This window comes from Scardinius erythrophthalmus, assembly GCF_964197995.2.
Source record: "Scardinius erythrophthalmus genome assembly, chromosome: 5".
NCBI lineage: Eukaryota > Metazoa > Chordata > Actinopteri > Cypriniformes > Leuciscidae > Scardinius > Scardinius erythrophthalmus.
This window is the reverse complement of record NC_138225.1, coordinates 42,840,915-42,865,060: the sequence shown is the minus strand read 5'-3', so window position 1 is coordinate 42,865,060 and position 24,146 is coordinate 42,840,915. Positions and strand designations below refer to the sequence as shown.

The window sequence follows — 24,146 nt, the reverse complement described above, 5'->3', positions numbered from 1 at the left end:
GAACAGCATTTGTTAAAATATAAATCTTTTCTAAAAAATGTAATCTTTAATATCACTTTTTATCAATAAATATAAACTAAATAAAAGCATCAATTTCTTTAAAAAAAAAAAAAAAATACTGACCCCAAACTTTTGAATGGTAGTGTATATTGTTTTAAATAAATGCTGTTCTTTTTTCTTTTTTGTTTTCTTTTTATTCATCAAAGAATCCTGAAAAAAGTATCCCAGGTAATGAAAAAACACCTGTGAACCTAAAACCTCTTTCAGAGGTGTTGTATAAACTTTGCTCTTTTAGTGGTTACATAACACAGTGGACATGGGTGAGTAGACTGGGTGTGTAGTCAAATTTGTCACTCTTTTTATAAATAAAAAAAAGATACAAACATGATACCTAAAGGATTAACTCATGGCATTATACATGCTGTGTGACATTCAGCACCTTTAGAAAGTATTCACCCTCCTTTCATCTTTTTTTTCAGCTAAATCTCTAATAACACAAATCATTTATGACACACACTTTATTAGGTACACCTGTTTGACAGCTCGTTAATGAAAATATCTCATCAGCTAATCACATGGCAGCAACTCAGTGCATTTAGGCATGTAGAAATGGTCAAGATAATCTGCTGAAGTTTAAACCAAGCATCAGAATGGGGAAGAAAGGTGATTTACGGGACTTTGAACGTGGCATGGTTGTTGGTGTCAGACAGGCTAGTCTGAGTATTTCAGAAACTGGGATCTATCTACTGGGATTTTCACAAACAACCATCTCTAAGGTTTAAAGATAATGGTCAGAAAAAGAGTAAATATCCAGTGAGTGGCAGTTCAGTGGCTGAAAATGCCATGTTTGTCTGCAGAAGAGCATCTCTGAACGCACAATGGGCTACAGCAGCAAGAAGACACACTGGGTCCCATTCGTGTCTGCTAAGAACAGGAAACTGAAGCTATAATTCGCACAGGCTCACCAAAATTAGACAATAGAAGATTGTAAAACCGTTGCCTGGTGTGAAGTCTTGACTTCTACTGAGACATTTAGATGGTAAGGTCAGAATTTGTCGTAAACAACATGAAAGCATGGATCCATCCAGCCTTGAATAAACAGTTCAGGCTGCTGGTGGCGGTGTAATGGTGTGAGGGATATTTTCTTGGCATACTTTGTACCAATTGAGCATAATTTATGCCACAGGCTACCTGAGTATTGTTGCTGACCATATTCATCCCTTTATGACCACAGTGTACCATCTTCTGATGGCTACTTCCAGCAGGATAACGTGCCATGTTACAAAGCTCAAAGCATCTCAAACTGGTTTCTTGAACATGACAATGAGTTCACTATACTCAAATGGCCTCTACAGTCACCAGATCTCAGTTCTATAGAATACCTGAGGGATGTGGTGGAGCAGGAAATTTGCATCACAGATGTGAAGCCAACAAATCTGCAGCAATTGCGTGATCCTATTATGTCAATAAGGACCAAAATCTCTGAGGAATGTTTTCAGCACCTTATTGAATCTACGCCACAAAGAATTAAGGCAGTTCTGAAGGCAAAAGGTGCTACATCTCTGTACTAGCAAGGTGTACCTAAAAAAGTGGCACGTGTGTGTGTGTATACACGCACACAAAAATGATAAATTAAAGATTAAAAAATGTAAGAATTAATTATAAATTAAAGGCTTATAAATGAATAAGACTTGTAATAAGACTTCTAATTAAATAAATGTAATACTTTAGCAGTTATTAATTTTGTTCACTGTCCTTTAGCAGCAATTACAGTCTAGAATTTACTTGGGTTTGAGTTTTGCAAATTTAAAGTTTTGCCTAATCCTAAATGCAAATTTGTTCCAACTCCAAAGTAAACACTGAATATGTGTGGACTACAATTTTCAGATCATACTACTGATTCTCAATTAGAATTGGGTCTTGGTTTTCATAATACTAACTTTTTGCGATCCATTTTTTCACAGCCTTTGCTGTGTGTTCTGGGTCATTGCACTGCTGGAAAATGAATCTCCACCCAAAATTAAAATCTCTGGCAGACTCTAGTTTTCTTTACAGATTTGCCAGTGTCCAAGTTGCCGTGATAACAACAGCCTGTTCAGTTTCCTCTACAGAGTATAGATATTTTCTAAAAAAAAAAAAAAAATTATATATATATATATATATATATATATATATATATATATATATATATATATATATATATATATATATATATATATATATATATATATATATATATATATCCACAGTATACTGAAAAAAAAAAAAAAAAAAAGCATGATGCTTCCACTACCAAAGTTGACAGTAGGGTGTTATTTGGGTGTTGGGGTGTATTTGTTTTATACCAAGCTTATGCAATAGTCTTTCAGGTCAAATGGTTTTGGTTTGCCACATAGTGTGTTACATTCTCACGGGCATGACAATGTAGGCATTATCAAAAGAGTCTTACTAAACGCCCACATAGGCTGAATCTGAAGTGCAATTGGGATGTCAAAACATCACTAACTTGTTTTCACTGGACAACATTTTGAAATTCTGACATTTCTTAAGACTTCAACTTATTTGTATTTCCAATTTAAAACTTCAAAATTTAAAATCTAATTTAAAAAAAATATATATTTGACATTGCAACACATTAAATCGTCGAAACCTTGGATTTATTTCTTTGCTGAGCTCGTCTCAAGGCATTCTGTGATTATCTTCTACAAAAAAAATGATTATATGGTGCCTCAGAATTGGTCAAGACAAGATATCTTAGAGAAAACAGAAATAAGATGACTAGCTTTTGAAACTCTTTGTGTCTAGAGCATCTATGTGTTCTTAAAATGCAATGGGCAGCTCAGAGGTTTTGGAATAGAGCAATTACATCAGATTTAAATATGTAAAAATTCAGCACCAGCCTTAGCATTAAACAACACTTGTGACCATAGCCATTTTCCCACTCAACTACTGTAGTTTCTTTAACCTACTGCTTTCTGAGGCATGATTTACCCAAACTCTGAATAAGTCACTGGCAGTAACAAGCGAAGTTTCTGGTGTGGAGTAATTTAGTCACTCTTGGCTCATGCTGAAATATTTCCTGACTATTCAGCCAGCATTAAAAAAATGAGCACAGCGTGATATGCTGGCAGTTTCAACCATTTCCCATCGCAAATTTACCAGCACAAATATTTTAAAGTATATTCTTTGGCGTGAGAAAAAAAGTCAAATTCCATTCAAGCAGATCAATCATTATTTAGAAATATTTTCAGAGTGCTCATATAACACATTCTGGATAGAGAGATTGGAAGAATAAGCACCATTGGAAAGGATTCTTCATATCCACTCCATTTTGATCTCTACGCCTATTAAAGCTTGAATTATTGAGAAAGAGTTTAACAGTGATGTTTTTCAGACCTTAAACTCTTACTTTAACAAACATTCACACAAAAAGCAGTAGAGGGCGCAGTTCAAACAAACCTTTCAGCTGTGCTGGATTGCAGAAGAATAGGACACAGGAGAAGAAAGTTCAAAACTCTTACTTCAGCAATAAACACACAAAAAAATAAACAAATGTGATGTTGAATTAAAGTAATTTTTGCTTATTAGTGTGATTGTATTGGATCATTGAAGGTCGGCAGCAAAAATGTTGGTTAATAAAGTGAGATTAAATACATAAAGTACATTTGTTTTATTTAACATATTTAATCATTACAGGTTTGCATAATATTCAGATTTTTTCTGAAATTTGCATTTCCTATTTTAATTAATTTTGAGGAATACTGAATCTCTTTATGTGCAAAGTGAGATGAGTAAATGCCTAACCCTAACTACAATAACCATCATGTTTACACAGCGCACACAACGCCAATTTCTCTCAACATGGGGAAAGTTGAGCTGTGGTCAATAAATAGGAAAACAAAGTAACCAGTATTACTTATTTGAAAAAGTACTTCAGAAATGTTGTTGTAAATTTAAAAGCAATGTGTTAATTTACTCGTTACTTGAAAAAAAGTAATCTGAAAACGTAACTCAAGTTACTTGCAGGCTAATGCGTTACCCCAACACAGCTTGTAGATATACATGAGTCACATGTCAACATAGCAGCTTATCTCATCCTGAATGTCTGGATCATCACAGGGCTTTGTACATACTGTATTAATGTGGATGTGGATGAGTAGTCAAATATGTTTTTTACACAAATAGAGATATTACAGTTTTTCTCAATTGCTAACACACAATTCATGAAACAATTCACCATTTTCTCACAAACACAATATCGTAACTACACACCAATTTGTACAAACCTCAAACTTTCACGTCCAGCACAAATATTTCAGTCAAAATCATATTCTCTTGTCAGAATCCAACTTTGGCCTCAGATGACACATAAAACCTATCAAATCCACAGACTACTTCCCTACCCAGTGAACACTAAGTGAGATCAATTCATAACACTGTAACAACAACCTCTTATTGGGAATCAGGAATGATTTTGCAGCTCATAGTCTATTACAGTATACAATGTAAATGAAAGAGTGCAGATACAGTAAAATACAATGAGCTTTCTGTAAAAATTACTTTTCAACACTACTGTAAAATTATCTTACAGTTGATGAAAAGCACTAGAAAAGGTCAAGTATTAAAGAACTGAATATGAACTTGGTATACAGGACTGTACAGTAAAAATAAATAAATAAATACATTCAGCATCCTCTGCACCTTCTGCCAAACGCCATTACAGTATACTGTACTACAGCAGTTTCTTGGTGTTCTGACAAAAGACTTTCTCTACCTCCCTTAGGCAGTCATTTCTCAGTTCTGCAAAAAAAACTGGCCACAAATAAATTTGACAATCATGAGTTTGAGGTTATAGAACATTTGCTACAAGTTACTATATACAAAATTGTGAAAATTCCCTCATATAAAGTACTGTTTACTGTTTACTGAAAGATCTAATCCTGGACTACTACAGCAAGTTCAGCCTGAGAGTCTGTCTTCAAGTCAAGTCAAGTCACCTTCATTCATATATCGCTTTTAACAAAATAGATTGTTTCAAAGCAGCTTTACAGTGATAATAGGAAATTAAAGTAACAGAGATTGTTTTGGCTTTATAGCAGCTCTAGAATAAAGTTATTGTCCAGCTAAAGTTAGTTTTGATTGATTCACTTCCAACGCAATGATCATTAGTTATTAACTTAGGGGCCGCTAACACAACACCTTTCTAACAGAAAACCCTTAAGTTATCTCTGCACAAACTTCAAAAACGCGAACCTGTGAGAACGCTGACGGCTTGCACATGCACATTACGTGTTTAGTCTATAGGTATGCTCAGGATTCAGGTATAGGTATGTTGAATATATATGTGCGCAGGCGTGTAGTCCTTCTTTACAAACCAACCCTCAACAAACTACTTGTCTGGCCTTAAAATTTATAATAAAGAATTTGTATCGCTTCCGCATAGCCACGTGAACCGGAATTATCCCGACAACGTTTTATCTGTACAGAGGTGAAGGGAAGGAGGCCTTCACAGGGGGGAGACTAGTTGACACTTCAGGACTGCGTTGTCTGTGTTGTTGTCTTCAGACTGGAATTATCACTGGATGTACTATCTCGGTGATTGTCTTTGCGTTGGTGATGATCTACTCAAGTCAGCAGAGACGAAGTGCAGAGGTCCCCACAACTATTCTTGAGTGAGGCAGCCACATATTAGAGCCTTCATGGATGACCTCACGGTAACAACATCGACAGTGCCTGGAGCCAGTGGAACGTTTTGAGTATAGAGTGAGCAGTCATCTACGCAAATGGTTGGGCGTGCCATGCAGCTTGAGCCATGTTGGGTTCTATGGAAACAGCAACAAGCTCAGGCTCCCATTCAGCTCCATCAGGGAGGAATTCATAGTTGGACGGGCGCGAGAACATCTGCAGTATTCGGGGTCGAAGGATGCTAAAGTGTTCGGAGCAGACAATGTCATGAAGACAGGGAGGAAGCGGAAGGCAGCTGAGGCAGTCCAAAAGGCAGAAGCTGAACCACAAGGCTCTCACCTGGACTGTGTTGCAGCACTGCCACCGAGAAGGAAAGGTTGAAGCTAGTGCAAGAATAGGTACATGCTTCAGTGGAGGAAGAATGAGCAAGAAGGGTTGTAGCAATGAAGAAACAGGGTGCCTGGATGAAGTGGGACAGGCAATGGAGCAGAAGGTCACCTGACAGGATATGTGAAATGAAACTCCGAGAGGATAAAGTTAGCCCAGCCTCCCTAGCCCTGCCAACTTGTTGGTTTGGGGCAAGGCAGAAGCTCCAGCATGCCCCCTGTGTTCCAAGACAGACTTGAATACTCTTGAATACATCTTGAGCAGCTTCTCCCGGATCCTGGGCTATGGCCTTTATCGCTAGAGACACAACCAAGTCCTCAAGACCATAGCTGAGACAATCAGTAAAGGGATCAGCGAGAGAAGAAGCGCCAACACTAAGGATGATTGCATTAATCAAGGAGGGAGAGCAGCCCATGAGGAAAAACAACCCTGTTGGCTTGCTCTACATAGCACAAGATTGGGTGAGGACAGTTGACCTGGATAGGCAGCTGAAAATTCCAGCACACATCAAGATCATCCTGGTCTCAGAGTCTACGAAACAGCTTATCCTACTGGAGCTTACTGTGCTTTGGGAATGGGTGGAAAACTAGATGCATGCCAGTGGAGGTGGGTTGCCAAGGATTTGCAGGTCATTCCCTCAGCAAGGCTTACGGAATGCTGGGAAAAACTGATGCAAGCCAGAGAAGAGCCATCAGCAACAGCACGAAGGCTGCAGAGTGGGCATCAAGATAGCTAAGGTTGAAAAGAGGTGACACGTGGGGACCGCAAAATGCCACTTGGACACAGGCCGAGACTTGATCAACCTGTCGGGTCGCCTGGAAGAGGGTGTCTGTTGAAAGACCCAAAACACCCAATGATGCTAGGAACCAACACTGATAATGTGTCCAGGTTTGTGCATCAGTGGTTGTATGAATAACTGAAACTAACATACTGTGTGTGTAAGTAGTATAAAAACCCTGTAGATGATTCTTTCAGCTCTCTCTCTAGTGTCAGGATGCATTTTCTAAAGCATATAAATCACATGTGGCCCTATTTATATTATCCTGAGATTCTGATTTGTGTGTCATCAGTTTTGCTACTTAATGTTTACTCATGGATAAATGTGTGCAATTTGAGTTCACATTTGTGATGCTTCAGTTAATTATATTATGTGTTTGTATTATGAATGAGATCATGGTTAAACGTGTAAAATGAGGGTATTTTGTGTAAGTTTTGTGTTTTGCAGAAATCATAGAGAAAATTGGAATGTGTGTGATAACAGGTGAAATGAATAAAAAAATGTGAGTAATGTTTTTTTTTTTTTTAGAACTGAATGAATAGTTAGATTGGGAAATTGTGACAACTGAATCAGTTATAGTGTGTTGGCAATTGAGAAAAACTGTAATTTTTAAGAATTCCCATTGTCGATTGCAACTGCAATGAACAATGAATTAATCAATAACATTAATCCTGCAAAATGCAAGTTAAAGACTCCAAAGTGCATGTAGTGCAGGGTGGCACTACTACTCCAAAAATGCTTTTACAGTGTATAATTGCTGTTTTATGATCTTGTGATTTTAAACACTTCATAACAAGATTGTTAACATTAACATGTACTACATTTTAAATTACATATTATGAATGAATGCATATATTTTTCACACATTTGTTCATCTTGGTTAATGTTCATTTTTAAAAATAGTTTTGCCCATTGTTATTTCATGTTAGTTATTTCTTAATGATATTACTCCATTTTATCTTAATATTATAATGAATTGGTATATAAATTTGTATAAGCCAAATTAAAAACATATTTTTTGTACATTTTACTTTTTCTTTGTATCAGCCCAAGATGATTCTGAAAGAAAACGTGGCGAGAGTCTCTTGTTATGCTGAAACTGATTAAACTTTCAGGCTCATCTGATTGACAGATAAACCACGCTCATGTTGTAAATGTGGTTATTTCAGCAAATAGTTTGCTTTGTATATTCAGTTTCACAGCATTAAGTTAAAGAGGGCAAACTTTATCATTCAACTGAACTGAGCACATGCATTTTAGACACTTTTTCCTCTTACTTCGTCCTTGAACGAGTCAGGTGTTCTAGCGTACTGTATTTAATTTAACAGCTCAGGGAATGTCAACGGTATGACCCATGTAAGGAGCGGCCAAAATTACAATTTAAAATCAGAATATGAGCATAGCTCACTTACATTCACTGAAAATATTGAAACGTTAGCAACACTGATTCAACACAATTATTAAAGTGTCACTTTGCAGATTTTTTATGCTACAATATATGTTTAAAAAATGCAAATATATTTAAAAATTGCTTTTGTACTGGTATTGTCCTCTTATTACATTTATTATTGTTAATTTAGTATAATAATAATAATAGTTTAATTTTTTTTAAATACGGATATAACTTTTCCCCAGTAAAAATGAGTATACATGTTTAGCAGACCAGAATTCACTAGAGATGCTGTCCTTATTTGTACCAAGGTTGAGACTTCATGTAAATACACACACACACACACAAATACTGGGGGTTTCTCTCTGAGTTACAACCTTTGGTTGGCAGCACACTGTGAAGCAGAATCTGTCCAGCAAATGCTGAAACTCTTTGTCTGTATGCTTGTGTGTGAGGGGAAAGATTGTTACGGCCTCTCATTGAAGTGTAGGGCAGACTGAGCAGATGCCTGATTAGAGCTAATCTGCTGCCAGGGTGTTTAATATTAGAAATCCCTCAGCACAGTACAGCTGGTAAGACCTACAATACATAACACACACACACACACACACACACACACACACACACACACACACACACGCATGGTTTCATAAGCGTGTGATGTAGGTGAACCAGCACAATAGACATGTGTATTCTTGCATGATCTAGGGGATTAGAATATTTCAGTCACGTCTGAATCATTTCACTAACCACTAAGGCTTGCGAAAAATCCATTGCTGTAATATTGAAGGTTAAAATTAACAACTGATTTGAATAAAAAACATTAAAATTGCACTTTTTTTATCATAATAATAACATTATTATATTAACTTTTTAATGACATAATTATGTTTCTACTCCAGTTCGTTTTTGAATGATAAACATTTAAAAGGTGGCTGTCATTTTATTCAAACATTCATTAAATATTGAAGAACAGGTGAAAGTCAACATGAAACAGAAGTCGCAATAGTCCTTTCTTCCCTATTGTGACATACTGTATGAATGAAACAACAATATTAAATGTAGGATGGGAATTGATTTTGTCCATTGGGAATTGATAGGATTGTTGTCATTTGCTATTGCATCAATCTAATGTGACTGACAGGTTGTCACACTAGTACACACAATCATCAGAGAAGAGAATTCGCTACAAGAGGGTTAGGAAGTTATTTTGATGTTTTGATTTTAAACAATACAGAAAAACTTGTCACTTGATACTTTACTATAATATTAAAGTTGGCATGAAATGTAAGCTGCAATAGTCTTTTTTCCCCAATTGTTACATATATTCAAGTGAATTGGCTTATCTAACTGATTTGTATACAAAAACATTTAAATCACACATAAGGCAGTTTTTTATAATAATACATTAATAATGAAATAATTATGTTTCTACTTCAATTCAAAAACTTGTTTTCATGACGGATTTATTCAAACGTACATCGATACTAAAGAACAGGTTAAGTAAAAATATAATGAATATGAAATATACTGTAGTGCATATTTTGCAAAAAGTTTCTATACAGGTTTTCTATATCAAGCTATAATGGTAATTTAATGGCTTTTCTGTGGTAAATGTAATTATGTGCATATTGCGATGAGAGGCGAGCTGTTCACGCATCAACTGAAAACAGCACCGACTTAAAGATCGATTGTCGATTCTTTGAATTTAGGAATCAATATCAGTTTATCAAAATAAAAAACAATTGAAATCAAGAATTACCCATATTATCAACCCAGCCTTAGTGGGAAATTATAGTAAGGCATATGTAATAGGAATATGCTACGGTTATATTTTTTATGTTCATCTTCTATTGCACAAGGGTAAGTGGGTAATGTTAGCTAAAAATTAATGTAAGGGCACACATTTCGAAACAAAAAAGCATCCGTGTACCTTTGGTCAAAGTCAATAAAATATGAATTGGGACACACTAAATACAATTTCACATATTATTTAGGACAGATAATATGCAAATAGACACAGCCAGCCAAGGTGTTGTTGAGGTCACAGCAAGTTAAAACAAAAAGATGGAAATGGAAGAGATTTTATCACTTTATCTTGTCATGCCTGGTTTGGACACATGCCTGGTTTGGGTATGCATGAGAAACTGACTACAATGCATTGTTTTGTTTGTGGAGAAGGAGAATGTTACTACATAGTACTCACAGTATAAATTAATGGGATATGAGTAGGCCTGATGGAATCAAAAGTCAAATGCACTTCATTCCTAGCACTATACGTGCTTATTTAATAACTATTTGGCTTTTACTTCAGTTCAAATAGAAAATTCTGTCATCATGTAATCAGTCATAAAGGGTGATTAAATGTCCGTAAAGGGCTGCAGAGATGCGGGCCATAGGTAAGAAACAGCCTAATGCTGGCCACAAATTACAAGATATTCGGGCCAATTATGGACCGATTTCTCCCCTTCCGACAATCCTATAGGTAGTGAAGTGTGAAGTGTGTTAATGTCAAATTCACACTACAGGATTTTAAGCCCGATTTAAGCCCGATTTGCAAGTCAATGAGTAGCCGACAGGTCGGGCTGTGATCGAGGGCAAATCAGGGGTGATCAGTGCTCACCAATCTTTATGTGTGAACTAGTCAACGACGCATCAAAGAGATTCGCTGAAGCCTCGCCAGACAAATATCTAGCATGTTAAATAACTGGAGTTATCGGCCGACTCGACATCCTGTGGTGTCAAGTGTCGCGACGAGCAACAGCCAATGAGAGAGCAAGGCATGGGTTGAGGTCACCGGAAGAAAAACATATCAGCAACATGCCAAACCACAACATGAGCAGGCACCTACTTTTTCATTATAAACATGTTTTACTCAACTCCAACAATCCCTGCTGCCCGCAGAGCTGATCTCATTCATGTTTTTTCCTTTTTTTTGGGGGGGGGGGGGGGGGGCTTTTCAGAACAGATCATCGTGCAAACAGCTTGCAGCACTAATTTCTTCCCGACAGCCATTTTCAAATACACAACTCCTGTTTTGCACATTGTTTCGTGTCATTTCCTGTTCCACTTCTCGCGTGTTTTTCCGTGACAAAACGTGGTTTGGGGACCAGATAGAGTCGTTAGTTGTTGTCAGCTCGTGTAGTGTGTGACCCCCAGTTTGAATCATTTAAAGTCGTGTAGTTCTGAACTTGGCATAAGAGTGACTGAATCTGCTCGGAAGAACGTGGGAGACACCCTTATCTCAGATCAAAAATCCTTTTGTGGCGGGGGGAACCCCGAGGACAAACGTGTGAACGAATGGAGACTATCATGTGGAATGAAACAATACCCAATCTGAAAGCGAACTAACGGAAGACTCACCTCCAGCTTGCACTGTAACATGCTATACATGACGTGTTATTGCTGCACTTAAAGGGCTTCCTGTAGTTTTCCGTAAAAATAAAAGTTTGACCGTGTAATTTTAGAAAAAGAACAAAATGAAGACAGCCGTATATATCAGTACTGTAATTTTACAGTTGTAATGTAAAATACAACTATTGTATTATTTTTCTTAAGGTGAGTACACACTTTAACACCGAACTTGAAGATACTGAACTTAAGGGCATAGGGATGTGTTCACAACCTGATTGGTCGGATTTTATTACGTTTCGTCATGACGGAACTTACAGAATATATAAAACAATGCTGTGTATTGGGCTAAATGCACTCGTTGTGTGTGCGTAGCCTACATATGATGGTATTTTGACCAGCTGAGAACTCGTGAAGAGCTTACAAAATGTGTAAAGCAGTGAACAATAAATGAAAACTTGTGCAGATTCCATGTGGGCCTAGATTAGATGCTCTTGCTCTTATTTACGGAAAGGCTTGAAATATTTATCAGGCCTAACATAAGCACTCATGAACAACACTGTCTAAAGCTGTGTAACGTTGCCTGGTCTGGGCGGTTTGATAAATCATTGGCAAGTATAGGGCAGAAGTAGGGAAGGAAGTGTTTTGGAAACAAAAAGGCACAGATACCTAATTTAAGATTTCTAATGACAGGATAGAAAAGCTGTGGTCTCCGTTGCTCAGCGACAGGAACCATAGCTATTTTTAGAGAACAGAGCAGAGGAGGAAATACACCAAGAGCAAGAGAGCATGCAAACAGTGAAAAGACAAGAACACATAGTGGAAAACAGGCAGACAGAGAGAGAAAGAAGATTCCTATCAACAGGCTTATCACAGAAAACCAGGGCAGAAAAACACATGGCTGGCTGCCTGTCTCATAACATACATAAACACACACATTCATATCATTCTTTCTGTGATGACCTGCAGTGGTCAGCTGGTATTTTTGAGCAGCTTGAGCTTATGGTCAAGGTTTATTTGAATAAGATTTGCATTGGCTATTTCAAGCTCGACTCTCAAACAAATTAGCATATGTGAAAACATCCATGCTAGTCTGCACGAGCACAGATATTCCACACAAATGTTTGTCATTCAGTTTGTGTCATTTAAAAGAATATACGAGGTTCAAATTAATTCAAGGAATTGGTCATCATCCATTAAATGAAATTGTCATAATTTACTCATTCCAACTCTTTATGGATTCAAATAGGTTTGTGTAAGGAACAGGCTGAAAATTATATTTTTAATCACATAATTGTTCGGTTTGTCAAATCTCATTCTTGTTCTAGTTCAAACATGGCAGTTTTCAGCAATAATGTCACATTCACCAGGTCTAAGACATTCTCGCATGAGTTTGTGTTACAAATGCTGTGCTGTCTGAATATGAGGGGAAATGACTTTTGAGACCAAACTCTAATTTGACTTTCTAAATATATTCTTTAAAAAAAATCTATTTAAATGCCACAAGTGAATTTAGGCATCACAAAATTTTAAATGTACTGAATGGAAATTTATTTCAAGATTTTCGAAAATTGAACCGTGTCAATATATTAATAATGTCATTTTTTGAAGATTTTTTTGGTTTTTAAAGATTGTGAGTGTTAGATGACAGCAAATGTAATCTAAATGTAAAAGCAGGAGAAATAATAAGCAAGCACAATAAAATTTCCAATATCAGCCAATTTAAGGTGCGTTCACACCATGTTGGTTCTGATTCTGATTTGTAAAAAGCGCAACTGACTGCGCAAGAACTCGAAATTATAACTTGTAAAATCAAAATTTTCTGGGAGCACCAACTTGTACCACGTGTTGGTACGCTTGAATGCAGCAGATTCATTTTGGCGTTGATAGTGTTGCCATTGAAAAGCATGATTCTGAGGACTTGTCACATGATCCTTCATTCTAATATGCTGATCAAGAAGCATTTCTTCCTATTATCAATGTTAAAAACAGCTGTGCTGCTTAATATATTTATGGAAACCGTGCTACATTTTTTTTCCAGGATTCTTTGATGAATGGATTTATTTGAAATAGAAATCTTTAGTAATATTCTAAATGTCTTTACTGTCACTTTTGACCAATTTCACTCAATGCTACTACTACAAGGAAAAGAGAACACAATCCATTATTCAAGATGTGTTCCATAGAAAACCTAATAGCTTATGGGTTTGAAATGACATGAGGGTGAGTAAATAATGACAGAATTTTCACCTTTGGGTAAACTGTTTCTTTAAGGAAATAATTAACTTAAAAAGCACTCTCGCATTCACGTTAACTATAACTTTCTCTCTCTCTCTCTCTCTCTCTCTCTCTCTCTCTCTCTCTCTCTCTCTCTCTCTCTCACTTCAGCTCTCTATGATCCTCTCTGTCTCTAACACACATGCTGGAGTGACTCTTGAATTAAACATGACAGCAACAGTGGCGCTTTGCAGTCTGAATTCTAATTACATCGACTCTATTGTAGACACTGCTGCCATGTGACAGGCGCTCACACTCTCTCTCTCTCACACACACACACACACACACACACACACACACACACACACACACACACACACACACACAGAAGTGGTCCATATGGGATTACACAATGGCGTCAAGACTGTAGGACACATCACTAAATTATCTGAACTTCAAAGTCCAAACACAACAATGCATACCAAAGGCAAAGTAAACACACAAATACACAACTGCTGAAGAGCCAGTGTCTGTCTGTAAGGAGAACTTCCTGGAGGACACCAGTAAGGTTACGAGAGGGGAGGAACGGGGGAGGGGCAGAAACGGAGGAAGTGAGGATAAGGACAGAGACGGAGGTGTGGTGCATGATGGAGGAGACGGCATTCTGTCTGGTCAATAATTAAACATGGTGGACTTTCACACTCGTATCAGGACATACAGGAGAAGAGGAGGGTTTCCATCCGCCTCCTTGTGTGTTTGCAAGGCACACATCATAAAATTTGACATTTTACAGACATTTTGCAAGCTAAAAGAATATGCAACCAGAGGTGTGTCCTCTCATGTGGAGGGGGAAATGATGTATTAAACAGTTAACATAGTAGAGGAGAATAAAAGTTGACCAAAAAAAAAATATGTCTGAATATATAGGTCCATTACAAATAAGATTTTTTCCTTTAAATATTCAATAAGTATACACTCCTTGTCAGAAGATTTTGGCGCTGCGCTTAGGAATATATGTGGAAAATAGAAGAAACCTAATCGAAGCGGAGAAGAGAGAGAACTTTGAAAGTGACTGCAGGAAGAAATGTGTTCTTTTAAAACTGGAGGATTTCGTCTCCATTTTGTCTTTCGCTTCGAGTGTTTTCTTTTCTCTAACATCCGAATCACGTGAGCGGGATTTCAGTCTGTGTTTTTAGATGATTTTGGCTGTGGTGCTATTAGTGTTTTCGATGGCGGGACAAAATTTGGTCAAATTTATTTTTAAACATAAGTTATTAAATATTACACTTTTAAAAAGCAATTTCATTTAACTGCATAACCATTAAGTTGTCGCTCTTATCTGCACTTTTTTGTTGTTTTTACTCTTGCCTATATTTTTGTTCATTCCTGGGTGTTCTCGCTTACTAATAAATGTTTACCTTTTGATTATTACTGTTGCCTGTGTTGTTACTCCAGTAATTCTGTGTGTGATTTTAATTCCAACCTAATTTGGGTTCATTTTATTCCAACAACATAGTAATTTTTTTAACAATAGTTGAATTAAATAAAACAGCCAAGCATGACATATTTATTCTCATTATAAAAAAATAAAAAAAGATTTTACAAGATAAAAGTATTTTTAAAAATTGTGCAAAAAATGTGCATACGTTAGCCGAGCACTAACGTGAATGATAAAGTTTGTAAAACAAATCTTGTTCCATCCTTTATCATTACTCAAAGTAGTAAAAACGAGAGACAATCTGCATTAATGGATACAGTTTTAGGTAATAGTGAGCCTTTGGCTGATTTGCAGAAGTATTTCAGTAAGACAGGAATAACGCAAGTTAGCCGCCTAGCCGGAGACCTACACAATATAAAACACAAAACTATGAACTATTTTGAACACCCTGTAAAAAACATATACGTCAATAATTTTATAATACGTCATACTTACAATAATTGTATTAAATACGTCATACTAACAGGCTGTGATTCAGAAGAGCAAGTTGGTTCAAATAAAGTGGGTACTGTCCCATCTTTAATGGATAAGTGCTTGGTAAATCCCATTTAGACCTCACAGAGATTTCAGAAGCATCATCAAAAGGTTGCTGTTGTATCACTGTATTGATTTTAACCACTGACTCTTCACATCCCAATTCTTTAGAAGTGTATGCAAAGAGAAATTGCTTTCGCAACGCAGAAAACGGCATCTTATCGCCATGTACACAACGTGAACCAGCTAGTTTTTAAGGGTGGTTCAAAGTAGACGTTGTTCACGGGAAATTGTTACATTGTTACATATGAATGTTACAGAAATTACTGGTGACTCATTTCGGCATTCAGAATTAATCATGAGCTTGGCGAACAATTTTGGAGAATCTGATGTTTTCCCAATCAAAGTCATAGGAGCTGCACTTGTATGCCCAAGAGGCGTTTCAAAGATGGCCACAGACTGAAATGACTTGCCTTAAAGGGGCTTTGGTAAAGCCTCGCACACTTTCTAAAGCTGGGCAATGTCAAATTAAACCTTTAATGGTTCATTAAAACACTCCCTCTTCAAGCGATTCAGAACGAGCAGCAGAGACATAAAAGCTAATATTAAACCATGACGAAAGTCCTCTGACATGTTCTGCCTCAGGCTTTTAATAACATTAACTTTCTATAAACACTATAAATCTGAGCACTTTCATGTTCAGATCAAAGATCTAGTTATTAGGGTAATGTTAATGTGGTTAATCGAATTTTAGTTCCGCTTTGACTTCCAATGATTATGAAAACACGATTTTTGTACCTCGTTCCTCTCCTTTACAGTGGTGTAGCTTTTCCGCTCCTCCTTAAAAGCCCACACATAACATACAAATCAGTAAAATCATGAATGTGACTTCCATAAAATGCAGTCTATTGTAGGAGGTGCTTGATCATAAAAATAATTTTTTAAAGAACTCATGCTATTCCCCAGATCTCTTTCTGTGCGCACTGAGGAGCTAAACACAGACAAATAAAAGTCTATACTTTGAGCTTTGTGTGCAAGCCTAAATGGTATAATACACGCAAATATATGTCAAAATGATGGCCTTGGCGAGTAGTCACGTAAACAGTTGATTATGTTTCAAGTAAATGTAAACATTTGGAAGAAAATTAGGATGTGTACCACTGGATCTGTGCCTTAGGTCTTAAAGTGACAGCAGCCTAATATACCTGCTGCTGTCTGCATCATTAATGGCAAGTATTTGTTTTGTACTTTTGCAATGTATTTCACTCTTACTGAATAAAAAAAAGAAAAAAAAAGTTAATCAAACAACAAAAGAAAATGAGAAAAAATAACTCAACTATAACGCTCACTGTGAAATAGACATTTAGTGCCTCGTGACCCTGCTGGTGTTTTAAAAAAAACGTGGTGCTCCCATTGAATTATAGTCTTCTATAGGCCTAATTATAGTATTCTGCTGGGTTATCGAAAAATTGTGAAATTTCACTTGCATCTAAAAAGTAGATATCATAAAAGAATATTGTATATTATAATATTATATAAATAAATTACTTGTATAAGGTTTTGGTCATATGGCCCCCTCATAATCATGATTAAAATATTGACCAAATAATTCTGTCATAATCAAGCATCCCTGCTAGTTATAAATGTTCACTGTATGGTGTATGCAGACTGGAACGCTGTACTCTACTAATGTAATATTTAATGAACAGAGCAGTATTTAGAGTTGACACTGTCAGGCAAATTGCTATTTTATCATTTCATGTTAACAATCCAGACACTTTAAAGGCCATCATCTCTGATTCTCTGTTACTGTACATTGTGCTATACCATAATTACAGAGTAAATTTTACATCATATTAAGCAAATAACTCATGATCTTTCCAATGAATGAAATCAGACCATACTAAGCTACACACATACTTCTGCTTCCAAAAACATTAGATCTTTTAGTCTTTAACTAAAACCACTCATGTTAATTATATGTATTATTACACGTTTACAATGGTTGAGCACAGACAGTCTGTAGATGTGTTATTGAAGTAAATCACTCTCATTGCTCTATTCTCAGTAAGAGTGTGATCTCAAGTCACAAGCAAAACTAAAGGTCATAACATAATCATGATTATCCAACACAACAACAGGACTCAGTCAAGCCCCAGAGAATAATGAGCCGACCCGGGGCAGACAATATGCTAAGAGAATTGGTGAGATTTTAGCCCAACCCACTCAACCACAGCTCCCCCCAAGAGAAAAGATAAGAAGAATCAATCATTCTAGGGTGATTTTGTTGGGGAGTACATCTACATAAGAAATAAAAAAGTAAAAACTTGAAAAACTTTTGAGTGCAGAATCTTTTAGAGGGCTGAAGAATTTGGGAAAAACTTGAAAAATGTGGGTGTTCGGTTCACAATTGGATACACTTTACAAGAACCAACTCAAACCTCTTTCAGTAACGAAATATTTAAGGGTCTTGTACGTCACATTACCACTGTTTTTGACCAATTCAACATGACTATAAAATAATTTTTGTTATGGTTTTATTGTGATTATTATTAAGTACAAATATTAAACAAAATATTGCAATACTATTGTACTGTGTAATAAAAACAATTATTTAATAAAAAATAAAAGTCATGGATGTTATAGTACAACTGTAAAATTACAATACTAATATATACACTTTAATTTATTTCAATTAAATAATTTTTTTCTTTTTGCGGGATGGGAGGATTTCAGCGTCTCAGTCCATTTTATTTCAATCTATTGTGCAGTCTAAATTAATGGTGCTTGCCAAGGCTAGAAAATCCTAGAAGATAATAACACATATCCAAAAAAAACACAGCAAAACAATTTCCTAGCAGCCAGTCACAACACCTTAACAACTACATAGCAATGCCCTAGCAGCCAGCCATAAGACCTTGGCAACTGCAAAGCAACAATCTAGTCACCACTTATAACACCTTATAACTGCATATAGCAACCATCCCAAAACATCCTAGCAACCACTACCAACAGTAACACTCTCAAAAACCACAACAAACCAAAACATCCTAGCATTATGCCATTGAGTTTTGCATGGGAAACCAATAACAGTTTGTTTAGTAATGTAAAATGTATTTGAAAAAAGAAAGAAAAAGAAAATCATGGTTTAAAAAAATGCAAAATAGTCTAACACAACCGTGACATCAAGAACTTGAAGAGCTTTTAGAGTAAGTAGCCCCCCCCCCCTGACTGTGAACCCACAGACACCAACCACATAGAGAGAAAGAGAGTGAGATGCACATTGACAGTAAATTCCAAACAAATGACAATGACATTCCCTTGATGTTGCCATAATCGTTTCCTTCTCTAAGCTCCGAATCAGGAAGAGCTTCAATAAAAGCTCTAAAACCCAACAAAACAAAGGTGTGGCATGAGCCAATCCTCAATCACTAACATCATTTGAAAACACAACAGAGAGAGAGAACAAAAGCAGCCAATAACCTAACCCAACCTGGGCCTGGCCAGCTGGATGTTTCACCAAGGTGAGGCAACAACACTGTTAGTAACATGAAATCAAAAATTTATATCAATGATCAACTTTGCATGATTCCATTATGACTTCAAATGTACCCCCCAAAAATGAAGCATTTATTCATTTTGAAATGTACAAAAGTGCCCACAAATGCATTTCACACTGATGTAGTTCAAGAAAATGTGAGTGAGAGTGATACATATCTTATGTCTGAGCCCTGTTTGCGTATGGATTGGCCTGTTCACACCAAGCTCAATAACTAGATTACTATAACGAATCCGAAACCTATATTAGTGTCCACACCAGCTGATAATAATGTTCTATTTCTGCACACTGCGGTTATGTCGTCTGCCACTTTAAATCAACAGAATCATGCAACAACGGAACAGAAAAGAACAGAAAAGTTTAAATACTGTATATAAGGTGTCTTAAAAACAGTGCTCAGGTTTGGCATCACAAAACTAGTCTTCATTGTACACAAAGAAATATCTATACATAATGTCTGAAAACAATAACAGGAACGTCAGACATTTTCTTGAAAATTATTATTGATTTCTCACAGAGAAATTGTGTTCATCTCCATTATTAGCAGTACCGCTAAAATATTAAAGCTAAAACAAAATTTGAAGAACAAAAATAGTAAAACTCTAATAATTGACTCTAATGTCAAACAACTGGAACCATCATTACTTTGAATACATTCTATGGATCTAAACCTAGTTTGATAAACCTAGTTGACAGCACCACTGCAAAGAGGAAGTGAAACAGATCATTGGTGCTTGTTTGGTTTCCTGTTTTGAGATTGATTTTGTCTGTGAATGGCAGCATGTTATGTGACGAGTCAAACAAATCTCAAGTAGGGCTTTGTAAAGTTACAAATAGTTATCAGTTCTAAATACAAATATTTCTTGAGAGTAATGAGATGGCAAAAAACAAATACAATCAAATGTCACCTTTTAGCAAAATGCACATATGCCAAAATAGTTTTTGAAGGGGAGAATAAACAGGTTCCCTAATGTTTGCAGTTTCACATTCCCTTCAGGATTCACTGATAAATCTGAGAGAACTTTATTAGATCTCATTAAATCCTATACTTGACTCCAAACAGAAAACGTGACTCTTTTTCCACCATAAATCACCTGACCTCCCCCTGCAAGTTTTTTACTGCTGTTTACATTTGGTTATAAATTACAGGCTGATTTTGACATGGCACATTTTCTGTATTATTTGCATATAGCATTTTTTAATATTGTTTTCTAGAGTTGTTTACTTTAAGTTGCCCTTCGAAATGTTTAGTGTTGCTTGAGTTCCCAAATTTGTTTCACTGTAAAGCACAGATTCTCCCTTAGGCAGTGATAACTCGTTTGGACTGATGATGTTTAGCAGGAAGTATCTCATTGTTACTGCATGTGACATGAACAACTCAAAATCCACAAGTTTGCAAAATGTAAGTGGAACACCTTAACAGCTTTTCAAGATCCAAATGCTTAGTTTTTCAATTTCCACTTGATCAGTGACCTTCTAGTACAAGAAAAAACAATGAAGTACAGCACTATGATGACACATTTTGAATGATGCAGCGGTAAAGAATATACTGAACCTTTGAACAGGTCATAAACACCCAACAACTGTCTTACAAAACATCCTTAAAGCCTTTTTTTTTAAAAAAAAAACATTTGAGTGTGGATTTGCACAGATTTAAAAAAAAAAACAGGTATTTGTCATTTTCAAGTCATTAAGAACATAAAAACTTATTTAATAAACACTTTCTTAAATGTGAAAAATTCTTCTTAAATGATTATTTCACTCAAAATGGAAAGTTCTGTCATTATTTACTAACATGTGGTGCCAAAACCTATGTGACTTTTTTTCTTTAGTGGAACACAAAATAGGATATTAGGCAGAATAAAAATAAATGGTGACTGAGGGTTCCTAAAACAATCCTTGTGTGCCCCACAGAATAAAGCATGTGATACAGGTTTTCAATGAAATGAGGGTGAGTGCATTTCTTTTTGGGTGAACTATCATTTTAAGCCTCTTCTTTAAGACATAATTTAAGATACAATTTATTGCATACATGTCTACTGAGTGAAGTCTAGATATTATGCTAAATAACATATTTACCTTTTTTCCTGATGATCCAGTCTTCGAGAGGCAGGATCGCCCCAGGGAAAGATAGCCCCCAATGACCTCTATCTCTTCTGCAGCAGGGTAACGCTTTTTAATTAGGGTGCCCAGATGGGCATAAGGGGCTTGTGGCGTGCTCGTTGATTCAGTGACAACCTCTGGGGTCTCAGAAGGGCCAGGCTGAGCCTCGGGCCTCCGTTTTGGAACAACTGTAAATGTATTCCCTTTACGCCTCTGCAGTGCAGGGCTCACGACGGACGGCATGGGCTCCACGACTACGTCATCGATGTTCGTAATAGGCAGCGTATCGATTGGAGGTTCCTCTGGGGGTGAGGCTGATTTGACAGGTGAGCCTATTGAGGGTGGAGAAGATGGGGTTGGGGAGGTGGGTGTGGCAGGTGGGGTATGTTGCGGAGACCCTGTTTTGGCTTCTACGGTCACCTTTTCTGTAAGCTTTGGTCCGAGGGGTGTGAAAGAAGTAGGCAGGGGGGTTGGCACAGCGGGCTCTGAAACTGCCACACCCACCAGGGGTCGTGGGGATGGGGGGGAAAGGACAGGGCTGGATGGGGCAGTGCTGCCAGGTGACGAGATGGCTGTGCGACTCTTGGGAATGACGGTGAAGGAATTGCGAGACTGAAGACGCAGGTTGGCGAGCGCACGGGCCTGTAGATCACCGGCCGGAAGGAGAGAAAGATCAGGGCGAGGGGACGGCCGGATCTCGAAGCTGGGCGATAAGGGGGGTGACGTGGGGCTAGGAGTGCAGTCGGCACGGGCACGGTGGCTCTCCGGAGAGCATGGCACCTTGGCTTTGGAGGCCCCATCTGTGCTGTCCCAGTCCCGTTCTCTAACAGGCTTGGATGGGGACATCTCAGCGTCCTCCTTGGGATGCACAGTGACACTTCGTCCCCCACTCCCCTCAAAACGTCTACGTGCAGAAGACACTAACTGAGGGGACCCGGAAACAGGCGTACTGCTGCCTGAGTCACAAGGAGAGGCGAGATGATTGATTACGGTAGACTGTGCGTTTTGGAAGACTTTGCTGTGTGGAGAGCCAGCTTCCGGAGACACTGGACATTTTGGCACCACATCTGGCTTGGGTCTGGAGCTTGGCCTGACAGGACTATGGTCCAAGTCCAGGAGGTTTTCTGTGCTGTGCGACTTGGGCTGCAACCTGCCATAATTCCTGTCAAATTTCTGTAGCATGCGACTCACCCTCCCTTGGCCCTCCAGCTGAGAGGAAGTGGGTCGTCCCAGCGTGCTAAGGTTTTCCTCGCTTTTACTAAGGGCAGTATCATAAATGACCACTTCCTTCGCGCGTATCTCCGTAACAGGACTACCTCTCTGATCTAAAAGGTCATTGAGAGAGCTATATCCGCTCACCGTGCCGTTCTGCTGCAGTTTCGACGCGTGCTTCAAACTACATCCTTCCGGAAAGTACTCAGGGTCGGATTCAATGATGATGATATTCTCAGCGCGTATAGTCCGTATCCCGGGAACGCTGCCGTATAACTCGAGGATGTGCTGAACGGGACGCGCAGCGTTCTCTTGGCTCTGACGCTTCTTGCGTTCTTTCTCCAGTTTAATGAATGGGTTTTCTTGCAGCGGACCCAAGCTCTCTTGCAGCACCAGGCTCTCTTGCGCTCCGTTGTCTATTTCTGTTCTCTCCTCCGAGTCGTAAGGATCTGCGGATGGCCAGTGCTCTTTTGTTTTCACCGGTGACAGATCCGGGCTTTTAGTCGCGCGCTTGGCAGCAGTAATGGTATAGTTCCTGCTAGAATGTGCGCTGGTAATATCATCCTTGTTTTTGCTGGCCGTTCCCTCTCCGTTAAGTCGAGATGCGACGGACTCGGCACCTGCTCCGGACCCGCCGCCCTTCGCCTTCCTCCGCTCAAGGATCTCGCGTTTCCAGGCCGGCATCCTCGGGCTCTCCTGCCCTGGCTCTTGGCGAAGAACGCGAAGATCCCCGCCCGACATTATGGGAGAAATGGGGTTTATGGGGAAACGTGTGAAACAGAATAATCTCTCGCTGTACCTGCAGCTCTTCTTCTTATTCGTCCTCGTACATCATTGCAGCCGCAACAATGTATCCTGCATGATGATGATGTGCCAGTCTACCGACACGACCCCGCCTTCGGAGAGTGACGTCACCCTTTCGTCTCAGGGTGGACACCTCATTTGGTCATTTTGACTTGAGGCACACCTTTTGTTTTAACATATGCCCCGCCCACTTACCCTCTATACTATTGTGAATATGAAGGCGAGCCCTGTCAGTCAAACATAGCGAGACACACCCATTTCATAGCTTTAACCCTTTCAGTATTTCCGAATTTGAACAATACGAAAGATAATTTAAGTGAAAAAATGTAATATTCATTCCTTGTGTGTTTGTGCACACTTGGTGAAAAAAAAACTAATTTTGATCTTAATAAATTATCTATTATAAATACTATCTTAACTACAAAGAATTATAGGCCTATATACTACTGTTTTGGTAATAAGCAATTAGCCTACATTTTTAAATATTGATAAAAATGTACTTATTGAAAAATAAAATTAAATCTCTTTATTATTAATACTATTTTGGATCAAAAACTGTATTTGGTTAATTAAATCTAATATATATATCTTTTCTTTCTTTCTTTCTTTCTTTCTTTCTTTCTTTCTTTCTTTCAACAATTTCCTGTGATAACGTGTTACGACTGGTGTTCTCGTCATAATCCAGTTT

At 37.7% G+C, this 24,146-nt stretch overlaps 1 protein-coding gene across 1 annotated transcript in view; it reads right to left on the bottom strand.

Annotated features, from left to right (window-relative positions):
- Positions 1 to 23,580, bottom strand: part of tprn (taperin) — a 30,577-nt gene extending 6,997 nt beyond the window's left edge. Inside the window, exon 1 of the mRNA XM_081365025.1 lies at positions 21,419 to 23,580. Coding sequence (XP_081221151.1) covers positions 21,419 to 23,395 — 1,977 coding nt within the window. The 5' untranslated portion in view covers positions 23,396 to 23,580. The remainder of the gene's footprint in view (positions 1 to 21,418) is intronic.
- Between the last annotated feature and the right edge of the window lie 566 nt (positions 23,581 to 24,146).